At 35.2% G+C, this 25,283-nt stretch overlaps 1 protein-coding gene across 2 annotated transcripts in view; it reads right to left on the bottom strand.

The window, feature by feature from the left end:
* Nucleotides 1-1,379: 1,379 nt before the first annotated feature.
* The window catches only part of PGM2L1 (phosphoglucomutase 2 like 1), an 88,109-nt gene continuing 64,205 nt past the window's right edge, over nucleotides 1,380-25,283 (bottom strand). For both annotated transcript variants that reach the window (XM_077113592.1, XM_077113593.1), the window contains exons 8-15: nucleotides 18,800-18,989; nucleotides 18,385-18,482; nucleotides 17,462-17,642; nucleotides 15,694-15,787; nucleotides 13,537-13,666; nucleotides 13,111-13,300; nucleotides 10,168-10,301; nucleotides 1,380-7,691 (exon numbers count right to left, since the gene is read on the bottom strand). In XM_077113592.1, coding sequence (XP_076969707.1) covers nucleotides 7,589-7,691; nucleotides 10,168-10,301; nucleotides 13,111-13,300; nucleotides 13,537-13,666; nucleotides 15,694-15,787; nucleotides 17,462-17,642; nucleotides 18,385-18,482; nucleotides 18,800-18,989 — 1,120 coding nt within the window. In that variant the 3' untranslated portion in view covers nucleotides 1,380-7,588. The remainder of the gene's footprint in view (nucleotides 7,692-10,167; nucleotides 10,302-13,110; nucleotides 13,301-13,536; nucleotides 13,667-15,693; nucleotides 15,788-17,461; nucleotides 17,643-18,384; nucleotides 18,483-18,799; nucleotides 18,990-25,283) is intronic.

The raw sequence follows: 25,283 nt of genomic DNA, 5'->3' as shown, positions 1-25,283 counted from the left end.
TCAGAAACCTATTACCCAGCCTCCTCAGAATCTTGCTTTCTTCCTTCTCCTTGCTATTGCCCATGCTTGCAATGTCATTTCTGTTTGAACACCTGTTCATACTTCAGGGCTCAGTTCTAATCCCAACTCTTCCTTCCGAGATCCAGCCTAGTTTCCCCTTTTTCTGTACTACTGTACCATTTTATCCTTACCTCTACTTTAGCACTTCTATGACATTTTAATTGTTTGTATCTTCTTAAAGGTTTGCAATACCTCTTGTCAACTTTTTATTCACTGTTCTGATTCTAGTAGATTAGTAATATTTATATAGGAGAAGGAGAAAGGGACCACGAGGCAAGAGACCCGAGTATTAGTCCTACGTTTGCATGGGAAAAATCACTTTTCTGTGACCTAGGAAAAGTCACTTTTCTTTTCGGGGGTGGGATGGTGGCTCTTAGTTTTCTTTTACGTAAAAGTAAGGAGGAACTGTCTGGCTGGAAGACTAAGATTCATCAGAAGAATTTTAATTAGCCACCTTCATGTTGTTGGGTAGAATGCAGCAGACTGAGAATAAGATGACTTGAGCTCTGCAGTAGTCCGCACTATGGACTGGGGTTTATCCTCTCTCCCATCCTCAGGCTTTCCTAACTGTAAAGGGAGACATTTGGATTGAAATTGGGTTCTTTCCAGAGTACAAATTCTGAGTCATGTTTCATGGGGCACGGATCCTTGTCCACCAGGAGGAAGCATGCATATGAAGAATGGCAAACAACTCGAAAAAGCTGATCTGATCCAGGTGCTCTACTATCCCTACCCCCATGCATCCTCCTCTTTGCTTATTCACAGCCTACTTGCCTTTAAAAATGCAACTGAAGTTCCAATTCAGTTCACTTCACTTGAACGAATTTTTTTTTTGGCTGAAGGCTCATGATATGCCTGGCTCTGTACTGGGCACTGGCATACTGTAATGAATCAGCCAATTCAGTTCTCAGGGAGCTCACATTTGCCTGGGAGAACTTGAAGGACAAACAGATGATTTCAATATGGTATGGGAAGTGCTGTAATAGAGGTCAGAGGGAACTATGGAAGGATATAGGAAGGCCTCTGCTCAGCTGGGCCAGGAAAGGCTTTTCAGAAGAGGTGAAATGAGGGCTAAATGGAGAAGTTGTTTTCAAAGTAAAGAGGATTCAAGGAGTGGATAGACATGGCTAGGAGGTAACGTGGGTGGTGGCTGGATGAAACATTAGCAGGTTTATAAATCTCTAAAAGCTGGTGTTATTGCTACTGCGTATTTCTCATTATGTGCAACTTTGTGCATATGTAGAATGAAGAATTTAACATTCTTCTGCAAGCAGGAACCACGAGATTGGTTTAGTCATTAAATAAATTTTTATCGGTCAATTACTATGTGTCATGCCCTCTTCTAGACAGTGGTGAAGTAGTGGAAAAGCTATAGTCATGGAGACTCACAAACTACTTCTTAAATTTATTTGTTCATGTGTTTATGTGCTACGAGGAATAACAGAGTACAAAAAGGGGTTAAGGATGGGACCACCATGGTTCTCAGAATATTCAATTTAGAAGGGGATAAAATTACCTTATAGAACACTACTCCCACTCTGCCTCTGGAGTCTGATGGGAAGAGAGGGACGCAATGGAGATCATGCACTATAACCTTTGGAAACTCATTTCCAAGACCACTATTGTATCACAGATGTAGAGTTATTACCTTGAGGGATTTCCAAGTCTTAACTTGTCTGTTTTATGATGCTACTTGGTGTTAACATGGTCAAACAAATTGGGTCAACTGAAGTACAGAAAAAAATAGAACTGAAAAAAGTTTAATATTAGCTCGTAAGTATGGGACTTCTGAAGAACCAATAAAGAAACATTTGCTGAGTACTGAGCTAGAATAGATTATTCATTTAGACTCAAGTAGGTTCTAGGGTATGCCATGTATATATTTCAAGAATATGTTCAGTTTGGATAGCACATTTTATCAGCTTCACAGTATCTAACATAATAAAAATTACACAGAAACTTATGCCTATGGAGAGACTTTTTTATTACTGATAACACTTTATTTGGCTAAAACCACAAGATATCCACACACAATACTTTAAGTGCAAATCCTCACAAGCATACTTGTGATATGTTGACATATCACATATGACAATAAGATGTTGAGAGGAATAGTCAAAATAAGGGCACAATTTTGAACTACTGCTATGTACTTATCCAGAAAAATAATTCACTCTTAACTGCATATATTTTATCCAGCATATTCACTGAAGGATACCAAGTTTATTCTGGCCTATAACAAGAAGGCCTCACCATATAAGGTGCTGACTCCTGCTTGAGTGGATCTTGTACAAGATATAACTCATAACATTGGATAAAAGTGTACCAAATCGTATCAAATTAGTTAGGACAAACTTGGAAGGTAGGCCTAGTAGGCTCAAAATGGCACTTACACCAATGATATTGTCTTACATATAAACACTGTTTCCTTGTCCTCTTGGCCAACACCTTGCTTTTAATGTAAAATATTAGGCATTATATACAATTTCCAAATAGAAATATGCTCTGCTCTCTCCAAAGAAACTGATTATTTAAGGGTGTGTGTGCTTAATAAACATCACAAAATGAATTTCAGTACTGAGAATCATTCTTTTAAAAACTGAATTAGAAAATCAGACTATTTTCTTATTAGTCTAAACTATTTGCTTCTTCAAAATTAAATTTTTTAATTCCCATCATCATCAATGAAACACTCTATATCAGATAATGAACTAGAGAGTGTATATATGAACAATAATAAACCATGGTCCCTGGTCTCAGGGAGCTGATGGGAGTGTCTTCTTAGCTAAGGAATGTCAATACATTAAAAAGAACAAACTGGCCAATATCTCAGACTATAAGATTCAATGGTAACATAATTGTTGCAGTCAGTTTAATTTGGCATTAATACTTTAGAATTAAAGCTCTTAAAGAGTAAGGAATAGCCTATATATGTTCTATGTTTATATTTCTCATAATAGAGTCAGTCTCAGGGATATATAGCAAATGCAGGAGAGACTGGGGAAGAAAACAGGCCACATAATAAACTTGGACCTCCTTCAGGCACCACCAGTTTTAGTGAGGACTGGAAGAGATTATTTTTACATGAAAAAGTTTTCTCATGGAGAATTCAAAATTCACCTACATATTTAAGGCAATACATGAAAAAAAATTTTTATTTTAATACATGAAATTTTATGTTAGTGGTAGGGTGCTTCTGATTTTTCTCTCAAAGCCCCCCCATAACCCCCTCCCCACTCTTCTTCAGAGTTATGCTGGTGGAGAAATTCGAGAAGCAAACTTTAGATTTGTTACTTTGTCCCTATATTGAACATTTTACCTATTCTTGTATGTTCTCTCTTTTAGTACAGATTCTTGAATTAACAGGGAAAAATAAAGATTACAATGGAAAAAACAAGCAGGAAATACTTTAAAGTAACCAATAATCAATACTAAAGATTTTCCTTTAATTTTGTTTCCAACTAGAACTAAAAGACATGCTGTGTAGAGTCAGACATTGAGCGATTCTTTTCTTTCTATTTAGATTTTTTATGGCATTCAGTAAGATGCTTTGAGCAGTAAATGTGAAATAAATTTCCTTAAATCTTCTGCTTTGGATGCACAAAGTTCAAGGAAACCACAAATAAAATGCTAGATCAACTGACCATTCATTTTGGTTAATATGATTCTTTCCTCTTCAGTTTCTAGAGCAATCTCAGAAAACAAGTGAACTGTAAAAGGCCATAATAAATTAACATACAGTAGTATCCAGACAGACCAAAACAGCTTAGGAAATAGATTTAAAAAGTACTTTTACAAGTCTTAAATGTACTGACAAAAATAACAAAATAATCAATAGTTCACAAACAAACATAGTTTATGAATAAGTTTAAAGCATTCCAAAAGAATACAGTTAAAATTTCTTATCAGTGAGGTAATAGGGCAATAGTTTTTCACAGTAACAAAAATATGGGAGGATTTCTAGGAAAAGAAGGAGGTAGAGAGAAAAAAGGCATAAAATTAAATTTATCCAAGTGGAATTTGGATTTTTCAAGCATCACAAACATCAAGGGAAAACAACAGAAAGAAATACCAATAGCAGCAGTTTACAGAACAATTTATCCATTAAACTCCAGCTAACATCTTTGTTGCATCAATCCAGAAGAAACCTGCTTAAGAAATGGGAGGTCAATTTCCTATTTAAGGATATTTCAAAGTATCCAATTTCCCAGAGCCTCTCTGTCTGCTGAAGTTACTACATCCAAATAACAACCCTTTATATTTAGAACAGAAATTCTGAATGTCTTATAAAGCTATACATTCTTCATGATGAACAAAATTGTGTTCAAGTCTCACTTGATTTGCCATGTTAAATTAAACATAAAATCCAAATAAGTCTTCTATTCATTGCACTCATACCCTGACTACTCAAAATATACAAAACCCATTTTAGAGCTAAATTCTTCTAGATATGGAATGAATCCCAAATGTTATTTTCAGTGCTCTTTATGACATTATCTTTGTTCAAACCTGAGTTTAAAAAAAGCATTAGAAGGAACCATGAAAATCCATTTAATATATCCCTTAATGTTTAAAAATTTTGTTCTTGTAAGAGTAAAAAAAAGATTTCAAACAAGAGACTTTATGACAATTTCTGCCCAAGAAGTTTAATTCTTAAATTTTTCATGCTGAGCCCCCCACCCCACCCCCCATTTTAAGATCCTTATTCCCTTGTTCTGCCCTCACTGGAAATGAAAAAGTTTGTCATATTACTTCTTATTCCAGTCCTTCAACAAAAGCTTCAATTAATAACTTAAGACTTATTAAACTATCTCAACAGCTTTCTCCTCTCCAGAATCGAGAACTGAATGATCTCAATTCCTTGAGCTTTTGCTCAAAGGTCTTATTTTCCCATCTACAGGTTATTTCTTTTTGTTTTTGCTATATACCCTCCCAAGTTTTCATATGATCCTATCCCATACTACAATATGCTATTTGTACTTTTACTACCTCCTACAACTTGGCCTCTTTTCAACAGTGAACAAGATTCACTATTTGCATATCATAAAAAATAAATGCAAGTAAACAACCTGCTCACAGTTTATGCCCTGCTTTTTGGGTGACAGGTTTGCCCTTCACAAGAAGCATTTTCTGTGCTAACTTATTGACCTTTCTATTGTTTGCTCTTTCTACAGTTTATTTCCAATCTATGCTTTGATATTGCCTCATTAATACTTTCCTTTTCCCCAAATCTCTAAAACATCCCAGTTCTGAGCTACACACTCAATGAAAATGCGTGTGTACATCCTTCATGAAAGAAAAGGATATTATCATGAAAATAAAGGAAAAACAAGGCAGTGCCCAATGTCTACCAGCCAGCACTTATATCTCTCTTGACTGGCTTGGGTCACTACTGAATTTAGCTGTTAGGCAAGTGTGCATCTGCTATGTCAAGTTAAATTTCATGCTCAGACAGTCTCAAGAGCTTGGCTAGAATTAAGTAATTTTCTCAATCTATATTCTTGGGATACATTTGTAAAATTTTGTCAATATTTACTTTGAGTTTTTAAATTTCTGAAACAAGAATTCGAGCTTCAATTACTTCTCACCCACATGTTGCTTTATGTTAAAGCATTCAAATAAAACTGTTCTCTTTCTAACAGAATGAAAATCATGACATGGCTTTAGTGATTATGAATGAGCTGTTCTATCATTTTAACTTCACTGTCTTCTTCAGTTAATGAAATACAGATAACTAAAAACAAATATACATATTCTCATACATATATATATATATATATATATATATATATATATATATATATAGCATTGTTCATACCACTTTGTAGAATACAAGCCATTTCCTAAACTACAATATATATTCCTAAAAGCAAATAAACAAAAAAATTCTATGTATTTCTTCTTTAGTGCAAAATCTTTGAAAACAAACTCAATTCAGAAATACGGTGCTCTACATTTAGCTAGCTGTCTATTATCTACAGTCATACAAGATCCAGCTATAAAAAAGTTAGGAAGAAACAAATTAACAATAGTGGCAATACAATAATTTGAAAACTATATTTGGATTATATGAGCTCAACCAAATATTAGTTGACAGTTGCAACAAACCAAATCCTGATTTAGTGAGCATTCTAATCAATTCATTTTTAGGAAATAAATTCTCTAATAACAGTGCTATCTCTTATAGACAATTCATTTAGTTTGATTACACCAAAGGCCTTGTTATTGTTACTTCTTAAGTATACTCTGTAAGTATGCTGTGAGCTATAGGATAGAATACACTTTAAGAAGATTAAACAGACTTCTCTAGTAAGTATTTTTCAGAAGGCTGAAGAATCAGTCAGCAATTATCTTTAAAAAAATATTTTTCTACATTAAAAAAGATAAACGTAGTCATTGAATTCAGAAATTCCAAAGAAACCAGCAAGATATTAGAATAAACTTGACTTCAGTTTTAAAACACATAGTTTTAAGTATTTCATAATACTTAAAATTTGGATTTTTTTTTTAGTAAAATGACCATTACTTCATCAGATAAAGGAAAAAATCTACTTAAAAATGTAGTTCAAAAGTCAGACTTCTAAATAAATTCAGAGCTCATTTCCCAGTTCAGATTTTTTCTTTTCTTAAAGGTTATAAATGGACAATTCTAATACGAAGATCCCTAACTACAGTTTCGTTAAATGTACTTTCATAAGATCTTAATTTATATTCATTAGATTTTTAAACCAGCAAACCCATTTGATACAGAGGGGAAGCACCTACATGGTTTGGAAGATTTTCCTTAACTGCCTAAAAATGGACTGTTTTAATTATATTCGGTTCGGGAACACTGTTTCAGTGCACACCAGGCCCCGGGAAGGCACTGAGAAACTCGACAAAAACAAAGCCTCTAAGGATGTTGCCACTATTGTTTCATGTTCAGTAAACGTTAGAATTGTAAATACATACATACGGCACCAAGAGCACTTGAAACAGAGGTGCTGAAACCAAGTATTGTTACATCTGCTCTAAACTAGAAATTCTAAATACTCAATTTAAATACTCAAATTTGTACATTAATACCTGTGAAGTAACAATGACACTTTACCATAAACAGTGCCATTTTCTCACTGATTTTATGGATTAATTTCCTTAACTAATTCTACAATTATATATCACTTATCTGCTTCTATTTAAAGTGTTATACACAAGTACAAGAATAAGAAACTAAGCTTATTCAGACTTTAAGAAGAAAACTAACTTTTGTATTGTTATATTTCTGTTAAAGGAAGAACAACAAAACGTAATCCTTTTAATGTAATGACTTTTGTTCAAGATTATGAAAAAATTTGAATCATTTCTCTGCACACCATTTCATTTCAAATGTATATAGCTTATTCAGTCAGCTGACTAAACAGAAAGGAAAAAAAAACAGAAAAGTTACTTGGCCAGATGAGAAAGCACGCTAACAGGAGGTTCAATGCGTCAAGTTTTTGGTTGTTCTGTTCCGTGCGCCGGTACAGAACAGTGGCGTGCTACAGTGCACCTACACAGAACGCCAGGTCAGTCCGTTCTTACTGGGCTCAAGAAAATTCTCAATCAGAGCTTCAATGAGTTTCTTCAGTTCTTCTTCCAGTAAGGCAGTGTTACTGAAGAAAAAGATTGAGAGTTCTGAAATTATTTATTTTCATACCCTTAAAATTTGTTTAAATTGATATAACTTTTTTTTAAGAGGGCACATACCTGATGGAATGATTAAACAATTGGTGAATTAAAGGGAAATCATACAGTTAAAACAAAACAAGACAAAAAAAATCATATATACACACAGAAAACATTACTATGAGCGACTGACATTGAACTGCATTATAGGAGTTCCTTGGTATATAAAAAAAGGTTGGGTTATACTATATTTAAAGAATGCTCCTAGGTCAGGCAACTTAATGGATTAAAATGCTAATATCATGTATTAAAATAAAATGGCTTCTGGAAATACTTTTAAGAACATTCAATAGATGAATGGGATGATGTGACCTATTTTCCAGGTAGCAGAGGAAGGGGTAACGAAAATAATGAGATGTTTAAAAACAAATATATACACTTACACATTTGTCCTTCCAAGTAATCACCTGAGGAGGTGCTGTTGCCCAAAACATTTCTAGTAAAGCCTCTTCTAAGCTGCCTTGACAATAATCTTACTAGCTATACAAGTCAATTTTTATTAATTTAATAATCATTCTTCATTTTAAACCAAATATAGCATTACCCAATTTGGTTTACTTTAAATTTTGCTCTCTATGACTTCAGAGAGTCTTTTCTTCCCCCAAAAGAAATAAAATCTACTATTAAAATGTAAAGATTTGATGATATCTTAATCTTTTTTTGTTAATTTAATTAATAAAAAAAAAGTTTATATCCAGTCCTGTTGCACAGTCTGTATCCCTTCAGGTCCAATTACCCACATTATCTTACCCTATTTCTAACTCCTGATGGTCTCTGTTACCAATGACATATTCCAAGTTTATTCTCTAAAAAAATGTAAAGATTTGAGGTACAGTAGGTTGACTTATGTATCCAAACAAACACATGTTCTTAAACTTAATCCCTGTGGGTGCGAGCCCACTGTAAATAGGACCTTTTGAAGATGTTACTTTTAATTAACGCGTGGCCACCTGAAGCAGAATGGAGCATAATCCAGACAGCTAGGGGTTCTGCAAAGAGAACCTGGAAGTCAGAGAAGCTAAGAAAGGAGAGGACGTTGCCATGTGACAAGAGGAAGAATTATGTCAAGGAACTCCCAGGATTGCTGACAGCACCAGAATACTACAGTTTCTGGGCAGAAAGCATGCCTTACAGATATTTTCGTTTTGAACTTCTTCCAATTTCAAACCTGAAAGCCAAAAATTCCTGTTGTTTAAGCCAACCCACTGTGTGGCATTTGTGATAGCAGCTCTGGCAAATGAAGACATGGGGAAATACAAAATAATGTATGGGGCTCAGGAGGCAATTCCAAAAAATCCCCTTCCACAAAATACCTTAGTTAATAACAGCATTATAGTAAGTACTACTTTTTTTTGGTATGCTGTACGGTAGAGGTCACATTTCATTCTTTTCCTATGTAACTATCCCATTATTGCAGCACCATTTGTTGAAATTTTTTTTTTGGAAGTGAACGGGATGGGAATTGAACCTCCGTCTCCCACATGGCAGGCGAGAATTCTGCCACTGACCTACCCTTGCCCCCCTCTGTAAGTACTACTTTTAATATGTTTAAATAGCCTGTAAATGTGATTACTAAAGTCAATCAGCTAAGTGGAAGTACAATTTAGGCACAATTCATAATCTTAAAAGGAAATAAAGTCAAATCATATTAGATGTAGAAAATGAGTATTTGTCAATATTTGTAGATCATTTCTTTATGTTTGTTATATAATATATGAATCACAGCGGCTTCCCAAGAATATAAATTCACTAAAATTTTAGAAGTCAATTCTCAAATGATGCATCCACTTTGGAAAAACAGTCGGGTAGTTCCTCAAAGGTTAAATAGAGTTATCATATGGCCCAGAAATCCCACTCCTATATGCACATGAGAAATGAAAACATACATCCACACAAAAACTTTTAAGTGAATGTTAAAAGCAGCATTATTTGTAATAGTTAAAAAGTGGGAAGAACCCAAATGTCCATCAACTGATGAATGGGTAAAAAAATTTGTGGAATATACATATAATGTTATTCAACAATAAAACAGAATGAAGTACTGATACATGCTATAAAATGGATGAACCTTGAAAACATCATGCTAAGTGAAAGATGCCAATCACAAAGGACCACATATTGTATGATTCCGCTTATACGAAATGCCCAGAATATAAAAACAGAGAGCAGGTTGGTGATTTTTTAGGGTGGTGTGGGGGTGTAGGTGCTGTGGGAGGGAAGGGTTCGGGGAATGATTACTAACAGGTATGAAATTGACTGGGGTGATAGTTACAAAACCCTTTGAACATACAAAGAGCCAAGCCACTGAATTGTACATTTGAAATGGATAAACGGCACAGTACATGAATTATGTCTCAAAAAGTTTATAAGTGTATGTGTGTGTATTAAAAAGGCAATTCTCACCTCTGGTCAGGTGATGCACACATCTCTGCATAATACTTTATCTTTGGTTCTGTCCCGCTTGTCCGAAGAGTAGCAACACAGCCATTTTGAAAAGTAAACGTAATCATTTGGCTGTTTTTACTCACAGGTAGCACCTGTGCAGAATTGCAACAATGGCTAATTACACCCAGTATCCTTTTCATTTCCAACATATATAAAATACAAAAGAAGATTATATAATAATCCAAAAATAAACCATTTACTTGATACTTATAATAGTCCAAGCATTGGGTTATATACTTTACATACATGATCTCTGTGTCTCAACAATATCCTGCAACCTATGGACAGGGCTCAAAGAAAGTAAAGGATCTGCTCAAGGTAATCAGCTAAGTGGCAGAGCAAGAAGTAGAAGCCAGGTCTATATGATCCAAAATCTAAACTGCTTCTATATTTGCAGAGGGCTTTCCAATTTCAAAGCATTTTCTTAAACAGTTAATCAATGGTTTCCAAAACGCGGTGGACATATTCCGGGGGTTATGATCTCTTTTGGGAGCAGAAAAAAAGTGTTTACATATTTTTTTTCTAAATATTAAGAAAGAAATTAAGTTTTCCTTATAGTTAATATATATGTTGACACTGGCATCCTCCCTGGTCCACAGATCAGTCTGTCAAAGTATCTTGAGGGAACTGTTGGGGTGTACATCAGGGGGACTGCTAGAAGTGTTTTCACTCAGATATCCTGAGGCATTTTTCCAAACTGGTGGTATTACCTACTATACACAAGTTGCTTCCATACACTTCCCTCTTTTTCACTCCCTGACCTCTCACGTATATTGCTAAAACAGTGCATTACCTGGAAGTTTTCCTTCTTCAACCCACTGTCCACACATGCCATTCTACATAGAGAACTACTGGCAGTTCTCCGAAGGAGATGTGCCTTGTCATTCAATGGAGGAATGTGCCTCTATTCATCCTGCATCTGGATATTGCCTAATTATATTCTAAGACTCAGATCAGATTAGTCCTCTGGAAAGTCTGCCCTGGGACCCCCCAATCTGATGCTCTCCAAGCCCTGGTAGCACTTATCATATTGTAAAATAATTGCTATTTCGTTTGTCTATTTCCTCACTAGACTTAAGTACAGAACAGTACCTTTGTCACTGCTGTATTCCAGAGTGCCCGTGCCTGTAGCACAGAAGGATTAATAAATCATCTGTATGTTGTATACACAGATTGTGCTGGTTTGAAAGGATTATGTGCTCTAGAAAAACCATGTTTTAATCCTGATCTATCTTGTGGAGGCAGTTGTTCCTTTTAATCCCTATTCAGTGTTGTAAATTGGAAACTTGTTTAGATTATCTCCATGGATATGTGACACACACATTTGATTTAGAGGGAGATGTGACTCCACCATTCCAGGTGGGTTTTTGATTAGTTTACTGGAATCCTTTAAAAAAGGAAACATTTTGGAGAAAGCTTCAGAGCCAAGAGAATCATGAGAGCCCACACAGTCAAAGACCTTTGCTGATGAAGAAGGAAAACACCCCTTGGGACGCTTCATGAAACAAGTCTGGAGAGAAAGCTAGCGGACGTTGCCACGTTCGCCACGTGCCTTTGCAGTTGAGAGAGAAACCCTGAAATCATCAGCCTTTCTTGAGTGAAGGTAACCTCTTGTTGGTGCCTTAATTTGGACATTTCTATAGATTTGCTGTAACTGGGACATTTTCAGGGCCTTAGACCTGTAAACTTGCAACTTAATAAATTCCCCCTTTTAAAAGCCACTCTGTTCCTTGTATATCACATTCTGACGGCTAGCTAACCAGAACACATATCAGTGTCAATCTGAAGTGTGGAGAAGCAAGAACACAGGAAGTATTTGCTACTTACTATATAACTTGGGGATAATAACATCTATGTTACCTGTCTTACCAACTTGAGTAAGCATCAGGGGAGACAAGACAAAAATGGACTTCTGAATAATTAATAGCATAAACTTTTAAGTAGTCTACAAAGCAGAAAAACAGACACACACACACATACATGCACAGAATGCCAACAACTGAGAACTAGTATTTGTTGACTACGTAAACACATAAAAACAGAACATGGGTGATACTCTATACAAGAGTCTGATGATCTCCCAGAATACAAATGTCCCTATGATCTTGAGACAACATCAGAACATTACAGATTGAAATTTAGACTAATAAAAATCATAACAACAAAGTGAATGTGATCAGCAATCTATGACATTTAAAATATTTGTTGAGAATCTACCACATATAGGAGCTTTGAAAGGTATGAAGGTATATCAGAAGTGGATCTACCATGTGTAACACAATGATAACATAAGATAAAAGGCAATGAATACCACAATATGTAAATTAAACTTCAGGAGGAAGACATCTGATTATGGGACCTGGACATTAAGTGGAGAAGGTGACATTTGCCTTGGGTCATAAATAAAGGTTAAGGTTTAAACCTGTAGTAGTATGAAGAAAAGACAGACTGAGGAAACAGCGTGAGCTAAAACACAGAAATAATAAAATACATGGAAGTATGTAAGGAATTATAAGCTGTTCTATTTGACTGAAGGTATAAGGGATATGGTTGGAAAGGGAAGTTGCATCTAGGAAGATGCATAGAATTGAAATTATAGGCTTTTAGATTTTATTTTCAACATCATCTAGTATCAACGCACGCGCGCGCGCACACACACACACACTCTGCGGGTAGCATAGATGATTGTTGTGAGGCTTATGAGGACAGGATCAGAGATAGAGAGACCAGTTAGTGGACTCACATATTTAAATGTAAGCAATCCACTGCTTTTCTTCAACACTGAAGAAAAGCAATGGATCCTAGTCTTAAGAAACTCACAGTCTTTAAGTTCCACTATTTTTACTATTTCGATATGAATTACTAAAAATTGGTAAAAAAAATTTTTAAATAGGTACTTACTGATTTTTTATTCGGCTGGCTGCTATCATATCCAGTGGTAATGTCCCGTATATACAACACAGCAAATGTCCCACAAAATTTTGGATATTCTTTTAGAGCATCAAAATTGCGAAGTCTTTCAAATATACTTTTGATGGTAGGTGGATCATAACACAAAAAATATGAAGTTTTTGTAATATGGTAACCATATCTGCACAAAGATTTAAAGTGTTAAAATCAGATTTTGGATAAGTATTTTAGAAAAAATATATATTTATTAAAGACAAGCCTGTAGTAGTATTTTATAGAAAGTAGCAGCCCTTAATTTAGACAATTTTAATGCTTTTTAAAAAGTATTGACTATTCCTTAAAAACAAATTTAGAAAGCTAAGTCTCGGAAAAAGTATGAAAAATGTGACATATGTAATTCATAATAGTAGAACTTACTTTTCATAAACTTTAATCAGTTGCTGTTTCAATGTTATGTTCATAGTTTCAAGGTAAGCTGCCATCTCAGCCACAACAACAGCTGCACTCACCCCATCTTTATCCAAAACTGAAGTTCCACACAGAAAGCCTGACGATTAAAAAAACATCTTTAGAGGGGGAGTTCCAGGATGATGGCAAAGTAAGATAGGTCGAGTTCACCCCTGCTCCAAGGAACAGCTAGAGAAGGGATGGGAAGGTGACTGAGATGGCGATTTCAGGATGTAAGTGGCCCAGGAGGGTCTTCTATACCACATAGGGAGGCCCTGGTTGCAAAAGTGAAGAATTGAGACACGGAGAACAGGAGAGCAACTGGCTGGTGCAAACAGCTTAATCACCCCTTCACAAATGGAAGCCCGGAGCCCTCATGAGTGCATGGATGGATAGATGGGGACTAGGAAGCAAGCCAGGCTGCATTCCTTGAATGCACTACCCTCAGCAGCGCTGTCACTCACCCCATACCCCACGCACCTGAACCCTGTCACCTGCCCACCCCATTCCTGCGCTCCAAGCGCCCCTGCCCTGCCACCTCCCCATCCCCCCACCCGCATATGCATACCTGCCCCACACATCACCCCAAGGGCGCACATACCTGCCCCAGCCCAACCCACACATCCGGAGTAAGTGCAGTCTTGCCCTGCCCCTCCCGAGACCCACCTCCACCTCCCTACCCCCTGCAGGCAGTTGTCAGTGCATAAAGGCCACCCTGGGCTTTGCAAGTTTACAGCAGTTTACAGCCCTCCCAGATCCACACACATGCATGACCTCAAGTCACACCTTCCAGCTCTGAGCAAGCTGACCTGCCCATTCGGACCACACCCACAGGCTCAATCCGAGCCCGCTGCCACTCTGCGTGGGCACCCCTCCCGCACCCCCACCCCCTGTCTCGCAAATGTGCATACCTGTCTCTCCCAATTCAAGCGCCCCAGCACAAACGCCCTGCTCCTACGCCTGGTAGGTGCTTCCGTGCACACGGGATTGTCATCCATACCAAACTCTGAAATCTGTTCTACAACTAATTGTTGCACTGTGCTTTTAGATTTATTACTTTTTTGTATATATGTTAGTTTTCACACAAAAAAGAAAAAAGTGATGATGAAAAATATATGTATTTCCTCTAGCCTCCAAGGTTCTGGAGCAGCTAGAAGGAAAAATCTGAGACGTGTATGGTAGCCCATGACAAACTCTGGGGTCAGTCCTATAACTACTTGTTGAAGAGTACTTTCAAAACTATTGCTTTTTACTTTCTTTGCTTTGTAAAAATGCTATATTATACAACAAAAAAAGTTAAAAACAAACAAACCAAAAACATCTTAGAGAAGACACTATCAGAGGAAAACTTAAGCCTGTCATTTCAATAGTTTCACATTTCTTTAGAAGAATCAATCAAATCAGTGAATGTAAAAGTCTAGTAATGATGAAATCCATCTACATTAAACATTTTTTATGGGTCTTTTAGGTTCTTTTTTCCCCTGAGAAATGCATCTAGAAATTTCTGAGTTCACTCATAGAGTCAGAATCTAGAATACAGGTTACCAGGGGATAGGTAGAGATAGAGAACAGGAAGCTAAGGCTTAAAATGTCCAGGGTTCCTATTTAGAATGATGGTGATGTTTTGATAATGGATGGTGGTGAAGGTGACGCAACACTGTGACTGTAATTAACAACACTGAAATATATATCTGAATGTGATTAAGAGGGGAAATGTTAGATTGTATATATAGAATAAAATTTTTTTTTAATCCTTAGAACTATGCTACACAGTGAACCCCAAGTTAAACTATGGACTACAGTTAACAGTACAATTATAAAATATTCTAGTATCAACTGTAATAAATGTTCTGAGCAAATGCAAAATAATAATAAGGTGGTATATGGGAATACTGTATTTTATGCATGATTTTCAGTAAATGTACAGCTTCTCTAATAAAATGGGAAAAGGTAAAATAAAATAAAATGAAAAAGAAAATCCTCTGAATATTAAAAAAACTTTTTCTGAGTTCTCTATAGTTTTTATAACTCAAAATGTAAAACCAGAAGACAAAAATTCTTCCTTATTGAATTATCACATTTTTAAAATGCTCTCAAATTTCAAAGACTTCAATATTTATTACATACCTATAGACTCTTCAAATGCAAAAAGGACTTCTTTCCCATTTTCCAGGAGGTCTTTTATCCTACTTCCAATCCATTTAAAACCTGGTAATGTTTCCTGAAATGCAGAGAAGGTCATGCTCGTTAAATGATTCATAAATAGATATTAGAAAAAATTTGTCTAATATCTAAATGCACGTAACACTCAGATAGTGATCTTCTGTTATGGTCAATGGTGCCCACAGATTTATATAGTGGAAAGCATATAGTTGTAAAGGACCACAAAGACACACGCTGCCACTACTGATTACCAACTATTTATTGAGCACAGTTATAGGTGATTTACACCAAATATAATCCAATATTTTTAGTGGTGATGTGTATAGACCCAAAGTAAAAGAAACACACACTTACACTATGATCACCTACTATTTATCAAGCACTATAATAGGTGCTTCACACCTATTTAATGCTCACAGAAACTCTGTTGCTAAAAAAGTAAATTTATTCAAGATTATGCTGCATATGAGATGGAGCCAGAATCTGATTAGACTGCTTCTCAGAAACTGTCCTTTAAGTTGCGTTATAATCACTGATCTAAGAGTACATTTGAAGGTAGTGATTTAGTCTCTCTGAATAATCAAAGGCCATGAACTTTTTTTAATGATGTGCTTTCAAAATCAACACACCACATACTTGAACCAAGTGTATCTTATTATTATACCATGGCCTAAATAAAACTACCAAGAAAGTTGTTAAGTCCTTCTCTGATAATTAGATTTTAGGACTTTCTATCTGATGAACTAGAATTGACAGAAAGAGCATGACACACACTAATTCTAGAGCTCATCAATATAAATTTAAGATTCTTTATACACTTTACCTCCTCACCAAAGAGACCAAAACCAAAACCAAACCCCTCAAAATCAACCCTCCCCTCGAAAACAAAAGCAAACAAGCAAATTTATAATACTAGTCTTTAGAATATGCTCCCTTTTCCCCCTTTTGTGTTCATTATACATTTTTCTTGCCATAGACATAGACAGGGAAAATATTAACATCATCGTAATTAAAAATGTTAGGCTGAAATAAACCTTCAATTTGTTCTACATTGTATCTGTATTTTAGAAAAACTAAGATTAGGAAGTTCTATTTCATACACAGGTACAATTTTCTTTAACTCAGCCATGATAATGGTTCCAGAAAAATAACCCAGAGGTGACACTTCCACTGGCATTTGGTTAAGATGGCAGAAGAAAAGCAACTTAATTGGCATTAGTCCCAGTAGCAGCAAAATGGTCTATTAAAGATCAGTTTAATAGGTTGAAAAAAGTTAATGATCTCTGTTGAAAGAGAGCCATTACTTGTTTTTTAAATGTAGACTCATAGGGTCTTTATTTACAATTTAGAAGACTACTCAAAATAGCTTAAGACTGAACATTAAGGGACTAAACAAGTGGTTCATGACCTACAATTTTTTGAGGTGGTGTCTGTATTATTGATGAGGTCACCAGGAGCCAGAATTTCCCAGTATCAAAACCAGACACTACTGTACAGAATAATAAATGTTGAAACAATTTTTAGAATATTTCATCTAGTTCCAGAAACTGTTCACATACAGGATGAATTTTGGTAAAAGCATCTGAGCTATCAAAGAAAATTTAAAAGGATTAATAGAATTAGGGAAAAAAGTAAAATTATAAATGAAATCTATAAGTCAGCTTTGGTAAAGAGACACCTTTAATTTACAGAAAAAGCTTTAGAAAAGTAGCACATAGATATCTATTCTTACTTCAAAATGAAATCCTTCTTTAAGTGCAATTGCCTTCAAAATTTTGGAAGAGACTGTGGTAGCTAACATATAAACATTCTTCACATCAGCATTTCTTGATTTATTTTTCTTCCAGCAATCAAACATCCACCATCCAAACAAAGCTGCCAATTCATTTCCTGTGAAAACTTTCCAATGACCACTGTAAGGAGAATAAAAATTCAAAGTTAAAACCTTTCTAGTTTCTCATTAAAACTTCTTGACTTTAAGATCTAAAAATTAGCCTCCTTCAAATAAGAAAAGCCAACAATTACCATGCAGAATCTTTCAGAGAACATTTACTACTATTTCTTTTCTAATTAACCAAGGATGGGCTTAGGGTAGGAATGGTTGTAATATCTTTAGGAAAATTATTACTTTTATTCCTCTACTTAATAAGAAAAAAGTTATGATATGTGTTTGAGCCTTTTTGCATAAGGACATTTGTCACAACATTATAATAGCAAAAAGGCATAAACCAAATGACCAACTTAGGATAAGATTAAATAAATAGATAAAGCAATACGGTGAGATACGTTGTTTTAAAAATTAGTATTTTCAAACAATATCTAAGGACAGGGACAACTGCACACAGTACAAAGTTAAGTAGAAAATAACATAAAACAATATATAGCTTGATAACAATTTTATAAAAACAAAAAACAATTTTACAAAAACAAAAACAAATATGTCGTTATATATTTGATTAGAAAAAAGACCAGAAGGAAATGTCAAAATAACAATTTAGATTGATATATAAATATCAACTTAGGTGTCTGGATAGTGGTGCTTACGGAAGATTTCTTTTCTTATTTTTCATTATTTTCAATGAAACTGTACAACATAAAATCAAAAAACTATTTTTCAGAATTGAAACTTTTAATCAGTTAACAGATCCTACTTACTTTTCCTGCAGTTCTGCCACTGCCAGTCGGTCTGCATCAGGATCTGTGGCTAGCACAATTCTAGCATTTTCTTTCTCTGCCAGTCTCAGAGAAAGTTCCTGAAACAGTAACCAAAAAAGCTGGATTATACTCAAGAAGATAAATTCAAAGTTAATGTTCCTAAATGTAGGCACTATGTATGTCATATGAATTTAGGAGAAATACAGTTTGACTAAATTCAAAACAAGAATTATGCCAGTAGAGATACATACCATAGACATTTCAATTAAAATAGAACATATGGCTCTAATATAATTTAAAAGATGTAAACTAAAGTGGTTTCTGCTTTTGTAAGTAATTTCTGAATTTTCAGTGGGTTTATCTATTCTGATGAAGTTTAATAAACTAAAATTAAAATATGTATTTTAAAAAATACCAGCACAGATTCTCCTTCTTCAGGATTTGGGCATTTAACCGTAGAGAAGTCTGGATCAGGATCTTTCTGCTCTGGTACTGGGATTGGAGGCTTAAAACCAAATACTTGAAAAGCCAACTGCACGTAGTCATGTCCAACCCCATGAAAAGAGGTATGCACAAATTTCAAGGTAGTCTTTGAGTTTAATACCCTATAAAAGAAAATCATCATAATATCATTACTTGTCATATAATGAAAAACAACTTCTGAAGAAAAAGTGATTAAAGATTTCAGGTAAGAACAAAACAAAACAAAACTATGCAATATTAACATAAAGATCAAATGATTTTGAATTAAATTGCATTCTTTCAGGGTTCAGCTCCTTGGCCAGATAGCTTCCCTTCATTTGCCAAGCCATTACCTAAACATATCATCCTCATATCACCTCTTACCAGAATCATCACAAAAACTTCCTAATTGGTCTTTCACACTCTCCAGCAGATCCCTCCTTTCTTTACTTCTTTCTTGTCCAGCTTAGATCTCAAGGTTCTTCCTCCTTCCATATCACCTTGATTACCTTGACACCTTTATCAGGCCTGTTCAAAATAGCTAAATATTTATACAGAGTAAATCTCACAAAAGGACTAAATGGCTTCACTTTTTTTTTTAACTTCATTATTGTGTAATATAACATATACAAAGCAAAGAAAGAAAAGAACAATAGTTTTCAAAGCATTCTTCAACAAGTAGTTACAGGACAGATCCCAGAGTCTGTCAGGGGGTATGATACCATCATCTCAGATTTTTCCTTCTAGCTGCTCCAAAACATTGGAGACTAGAAGAAATAAATACATTTTTTTTATCATAATCAACTTTTTTATTTTTTGTGAAAAATAATACATATACAAAACAAAAAAGCAATAAATTTCAAAGCACAGCATAATGATTAGTTGTAGAACAGATTTCAGTGTTTGGTATGGGTTACAATTCCCTAATTTTTTTACTTGTAGCTGCTTTAAGATACTGGAGACTAAAAGAAATATCAATATAATGATTCAGCACTCATACTCATTTGTTAAACCCAACCTTTTCTGTATAACTCCACTATCACTTTTAATCTTTATCCCACTCTTTTGAGACATTTGGGCTATGCCCATCTAACTTTTTCATGGTGGAAAGGGCTGTCAATAATATGGGGTAGGGAGATGGGACTAGCTGATATTCTGGAGAGGCTGGGCCCTCTAGGTTTCAGGAATGATCTGTTCCAAGGACCTATCTGGAGGTTGTAGGTTTCTGGAAATTTACCCTAGTACATGGAACCTTTGCAGAATCTTATATATTGCCCTAGGTGTTCTTCAGGATTGGCTGAAATGGTTTTGGTTGGGGTTTGGCAAGTTATGATAGGTAGCAATGTCTAACTGAAGCTTGTATAAGCGTGACCTCCAGAGTAGACTCTCAATTCTATTTGAACTCTCTCAGCCACTGATACCTTATTAGTTATACTTCTTTTCCCCCTTTTGGTCAGGATGGCACTGTTGATCCCATGGTTCTAGGGCCAGAGTCATGCCTGGGAGTCATCTCCTGTGCTACCAGGGAGACTTTCACCCCTGGATGTCATATCCCATGTAGGGGGGAGGGTGATAATTTCACTTACAGTATAGGGCTTAGAGAGAGTGAGGCCACATCTGAGCAACAAAAGAGATCCTCCAAAAGTAACTCTAGGGCATAACTATGGGTAGGCTAAGCTTCTCCACTACATACATAAGCTTCACTAGAGCAAGTGAATGGCTTCACTTTAAATAGACACTCAACACTGTCAGGCAATTCTACTTAGTCACACAAATAAGCTTACTTTTTTTACTCTCAAAGATGATAATTAATTGATTCTTTCTTTTCTTAAATCTCCCACATTCCTTTCCTCCCCCTTTATCATATACATCAAGACAGAGAAGACATCTGATAAGAACTTAAACTTCCAAATCTATAACCAAATCTATAACCCCACCAGCAGCTAAACATATATTTTCTTTCTCCCATCTAACAACAATGAGGAAGTGTTCTTATCAAAGGTCAATCCCTCCACTTCTGCTCTGGTCCCCTGTTCCTCTCACTTAAGAATAATACTGCTTTTGTAAATTTCTCTCTCAGAGATTAGCATTAAGTCCACATTTCCCTAGTCTCTTCATAACAAAACTCTCTATATCCTCACTTACCATTTACTAATCTCTCCCACTTTGCATAATGACAATCATCAAATACGCACAAAAGCAGAGAACATAACACCCATATGTCATATGTCCATCATCTCCCTTCCACATTTATCAATATTCTGACAATCAAGTTTCATTTATTCAAGGTATCATGTTATGTCACAAGAAAATGATTTACTATTTAAAAACACAACCATAATAACATTATTATACTTAACAAAACTATCAGCAATTCCTTAATATCATTTAATACCCTGTGTTCAAATTTCCCAAATTTCTCAAAAAAATGTTTACAGTGGGTTTACTTAAATCTAAAAAAGGTCCACTTCATTTCGTTGTTTCTCAAGTCTCTTTTGCTCTATAAATGTTCCTCCCTTCCTTTTTTCCCTTCCATTTATTTATTAGCTGAAGAAACTAGATCACTTGCTCTGTATAATTTCTTACATGTTGTATATGCTGAGTGTATGCTTTGATATTAACATGTTTCTCTTTTTCCCTATTTTCTGTAACTCCATAGTTGAATCTAGAACCAAGATTAGAATCAGTTTCTTTTGGCAAGATTAGGTCCTGTGTACTTCCTATTTAACCAGAAGAGAGCCACAGTTACATCTGTCTTTCTTACTTCTAGTGATGGTAAATTTAAATTCATTAATGGATTCTGGTACTGTAACTGAGAAATCAAGATTTAAGGGATGATTTTGATCGCTGAATCATTACATAGACATTCCTTTTTGCTTTCTGGTATATTGGAGTAGACAGAGGGAAATACATGAAATCTCTAAATTGTAATTCAGCTGTCTTGATCTCTGATAATGACTGAATAGCCCTTATCTTCTGCCCCTTTGATTGTAAAAACCTTATAACTAACCTTCATTTGTACCCAGTTATCCAGTTTCTCAAGTTTAGAGTCTTGTAATTACTAAAGACAACCCCTAATGTTTATTAATGAGGGGTCTTGGGTCAGCCCAGAACTAACCCACCCCAAGTCCAAAGTGATCTTGAAAATGGAGACTGGATCTAAACAAAGTGGGCCTGTCTGACATGGGCAGCAGCTTAGGCTTTAACCTACAAGTCACCTACACCTCGGTATAATACTCTGCAATTTTCTTACCTGTGACTAAGCATGTAATCATCTACACATGCTCAATAACTAGATCACCTCAAATTATATCATTTGGGGACACTGTGCTAGTTATCCTAAACCCTGCCCATCTTTTTCTCTAATAAATATCAGAATTATTGCAATTCAGAGACACAGATTTTGGGCCGATAGGCCATCTGCTCTCCTACTACATGCCTAGTAACAAACTCTTTCTGTCTTTGAAACCCTAGTGCCCAGGAATCGGTTATTGAGCATGTCAGGCAAAAGAATCCTTCGTCTGATAACAGTATTCTCAGACCAATTCATTCATTATGAAATTTTCCACCAAGCTTTCACCTATTGGTCTTAGCAGTCCTTGATGATCATTGTTCATTAGAGGTTATAAAACAGTGATTTTTCTGTTATTCCTCCTGCATTTGTTAGTTTGATTTCGTCTTTAAAGAATAATTATCCTTCATCAAACATCTGGTTGATCCTGAAATCCAGTTCATACAGGAAAGTTAGAATAAAATAAAGATTCAAGCACTTATAAATTTTCAGAATGAGTTTGGGCCTAGCAAACCCCAAAAGTGACTAATGAAGTAGCTTTTTAAAGAATTACTACCAGTTATGGACTTACATTTAATGTTTTAATTCATTACTGTGATTATTCTTTTTGATGCCCAACTATCCCATCTTTGATCAGTAGGTGCTCCTGCAAGTCGGTTTCTGTGTCCTTTGATATGACACCGGTATCTTTGAAAGCTTCCTTTCTTATTGGTAAAAATAGACATCCCAGTCTTATTTAGTGCATTTCCTGCCCCAGTCCTGGAATCCACAATTTCTCTAAGGAGCCCTGGTTGCTTTTAGTGGGAAATGCTATTGAGAAACCACAATCTGGGCTTTAGGAGTACTCCCAGGCCTTTTCAATGAATGGAACTGGTATTTTAGAAAGAATAAGTCATGAGCTCATACTAACATTTCAAATTCATATATAAAGTTATAGCTTTAAAACGTATTTTCTTTGATTTTGTACTTGTTTCTCTTATGCTAAAATCTTAGTTCCTAGTGACAATAATATAATTATCTATTTCTTTTATAATATATATGTCTCTCTGTATGTATATATATATACATATATACACAAATATATACATCTATGTTTTTTAAAGCTTTCACATTATTATTAACAGTGGGTCTACAGAATGCAATATTGAGATCTTTTTGTGTGGTTTTTTATCCTTAAAATATAGCATACTAGAAATGTATAGTCAAATTATTATGTTTTAAAACTCACTTAAAATAATTATTTCCAAGAGATTATGCCTACAACTTGGCATAGAGTTAGGTCCATTTGTCTTCACTTGCTTTTGCCTATATACTCTTTAAAGACCAAAAAATTTAAATAACTAAACATTTTAGATAAAATCAAAATCTCCTTTCTGCCTTTCCTTCCCTAGAGATAACCATTATTCTGAATTCATTATTTTTCCATTGTCATGCAACTTAAAATTTTTTATCACATATCTACATTCCTATAGATAGGTCCTAATATTTTACATGCTTTTGAATTTGGCATAAATGGTATACTAATTACCATATATATGCTTTTTAAAAATTTCAACATTATATTATTGAGAATTTTCCATATTTATACATATAGTGTTGAATCATTTCTTTTCATTCCTGTTATCATATCCTATACCACAATTTATTCATTTTGTTACAGGTGGAAAAAACATTTTTTCTTTCTTTTTTTTGTTTTATAACCAATGCTGCAGTGAATATTTTTGCACACTTGCTTCTGGTGTGTGCTAAATCTTTCTTCCGATTAGTTTTACCAGTTTATCTTCCACGGCTGTGTTTCAGAGTTCTCATGTCTCCATATTCTTGTCAATGCATGGGGTAGTTAGACTTTAATTTGTTTCCATTGTTACATGTGGAAATAGCAGTTTTGTTGTTCTTAACTTGCATTTTTTCCAATTATAAGTGAGCCCATTTACTCATCAACCAGTTCCAATCTGGCTTCTTTTCCATGAAACTAGTCCTACCAAGAACAGTAATAATTTCCACATTAACATTTCCAGTGACTGTTTCTTTGTCATCTTCTTGACCCTCCACAGCATTTTATACAGCCACCGATTTTCTTCTTGAAATATTTCCCTCACTAGGCCTTGTGATACCACACTCTCCTATCTACATAACTGCTCCTTCTTAGCCTCCTTTACTTAATTTTCTACTTAGCTATAGATGTTTAAGAAGATCCTCTTGTCTACTCTCTTTCTACACGCTTCTACACACTTCTCATTCATTTGACATTTTATATCTTCTATGTGCTGACAACGTCAAATTTTAAACTTTTAGCAAACTTCTCCTTCGATCTCCAGACATATCTAACTGCTTACTTGGTATCTCCTCTTAAACATCTCATAGGGATCTTTTTTTTTTAATTTTCTTTTTCTCAATGGGATCTTAATATTAAAGATCCATAGCTGAACTCTTGAGGCTTTTTCCACCCTATGCCCCAAACCTCATTAAACCTATTTCTCCTTCTTTTTCTCCAAATTATTAATTATACCAATGTCTACCCAGCTATTAAAGCCAGAATTCAGAAGTCATCCGTAAGTCCTTCCTTTTGCTTTCTGCCTACACTCAGTTCATCTTTAAGTCCTACTGGGTCTACCTCCAAATATCACTCAAATGTGTCTCTGTCTCTTCATTTCTAATGCCACCACTACAGTCTAAGCCATCATCTTATTTTGCTTTCTAATTGATCTCCTTGCTCCCATTTTTACCTCCCTCTCATCCAAGCACAGTAGTCAGAGTGTTTTTTTTCATGACGTGAATGAGATGGAGCCACCCCTGCTCAAAAGCTCTTCAATGGTTCTCAATGCATTTGGAATTAATCCCAACACCTTTCCATAGTGTTTGAGGTTCCACTTGATCTGGTTTCTGCCTTATTTTTCCTCTCTTCTCATCATACCCTCCACTCTCACACTTACTACCCTCCAGGTTTTCTGCCTTTCTGTCATTTTTAAAAGCAGTGTGATTATTAATTTTATACAGAAGCTAAACTACCCAATTATTTAATCAAACACTAATCTGGGTGTTGAAGTGGTCAACATCTACGATCAGCTGACTTTAAGTAAAGAGACTACCCTTAATAATGTGGTAGACTTCATCCAATCAGTTCAAGAATTCAAGAGCAAAATCT

This window comes from Tamandua tetradactyla, chromosome 8 (genome assembly GCF_023851605.1).
Source record: "Tamandua tetradactyla isolate mTamTet1 chromosome 8, mTamTet1.pri, whole genome shotgun sequence".
NCBI classification, from domain to species: Eukaryota; Metazoa; Chordata; class Mammalia; order Pilosa; family Myrmecophagidae; genus Tamandua; species Tamandua tetradactyla.
The sequence above is the reverse complement of the archived record's forward strand: the minus strand, read 5'-3'. Positions and strand labels throughout refer to the sequence as shown.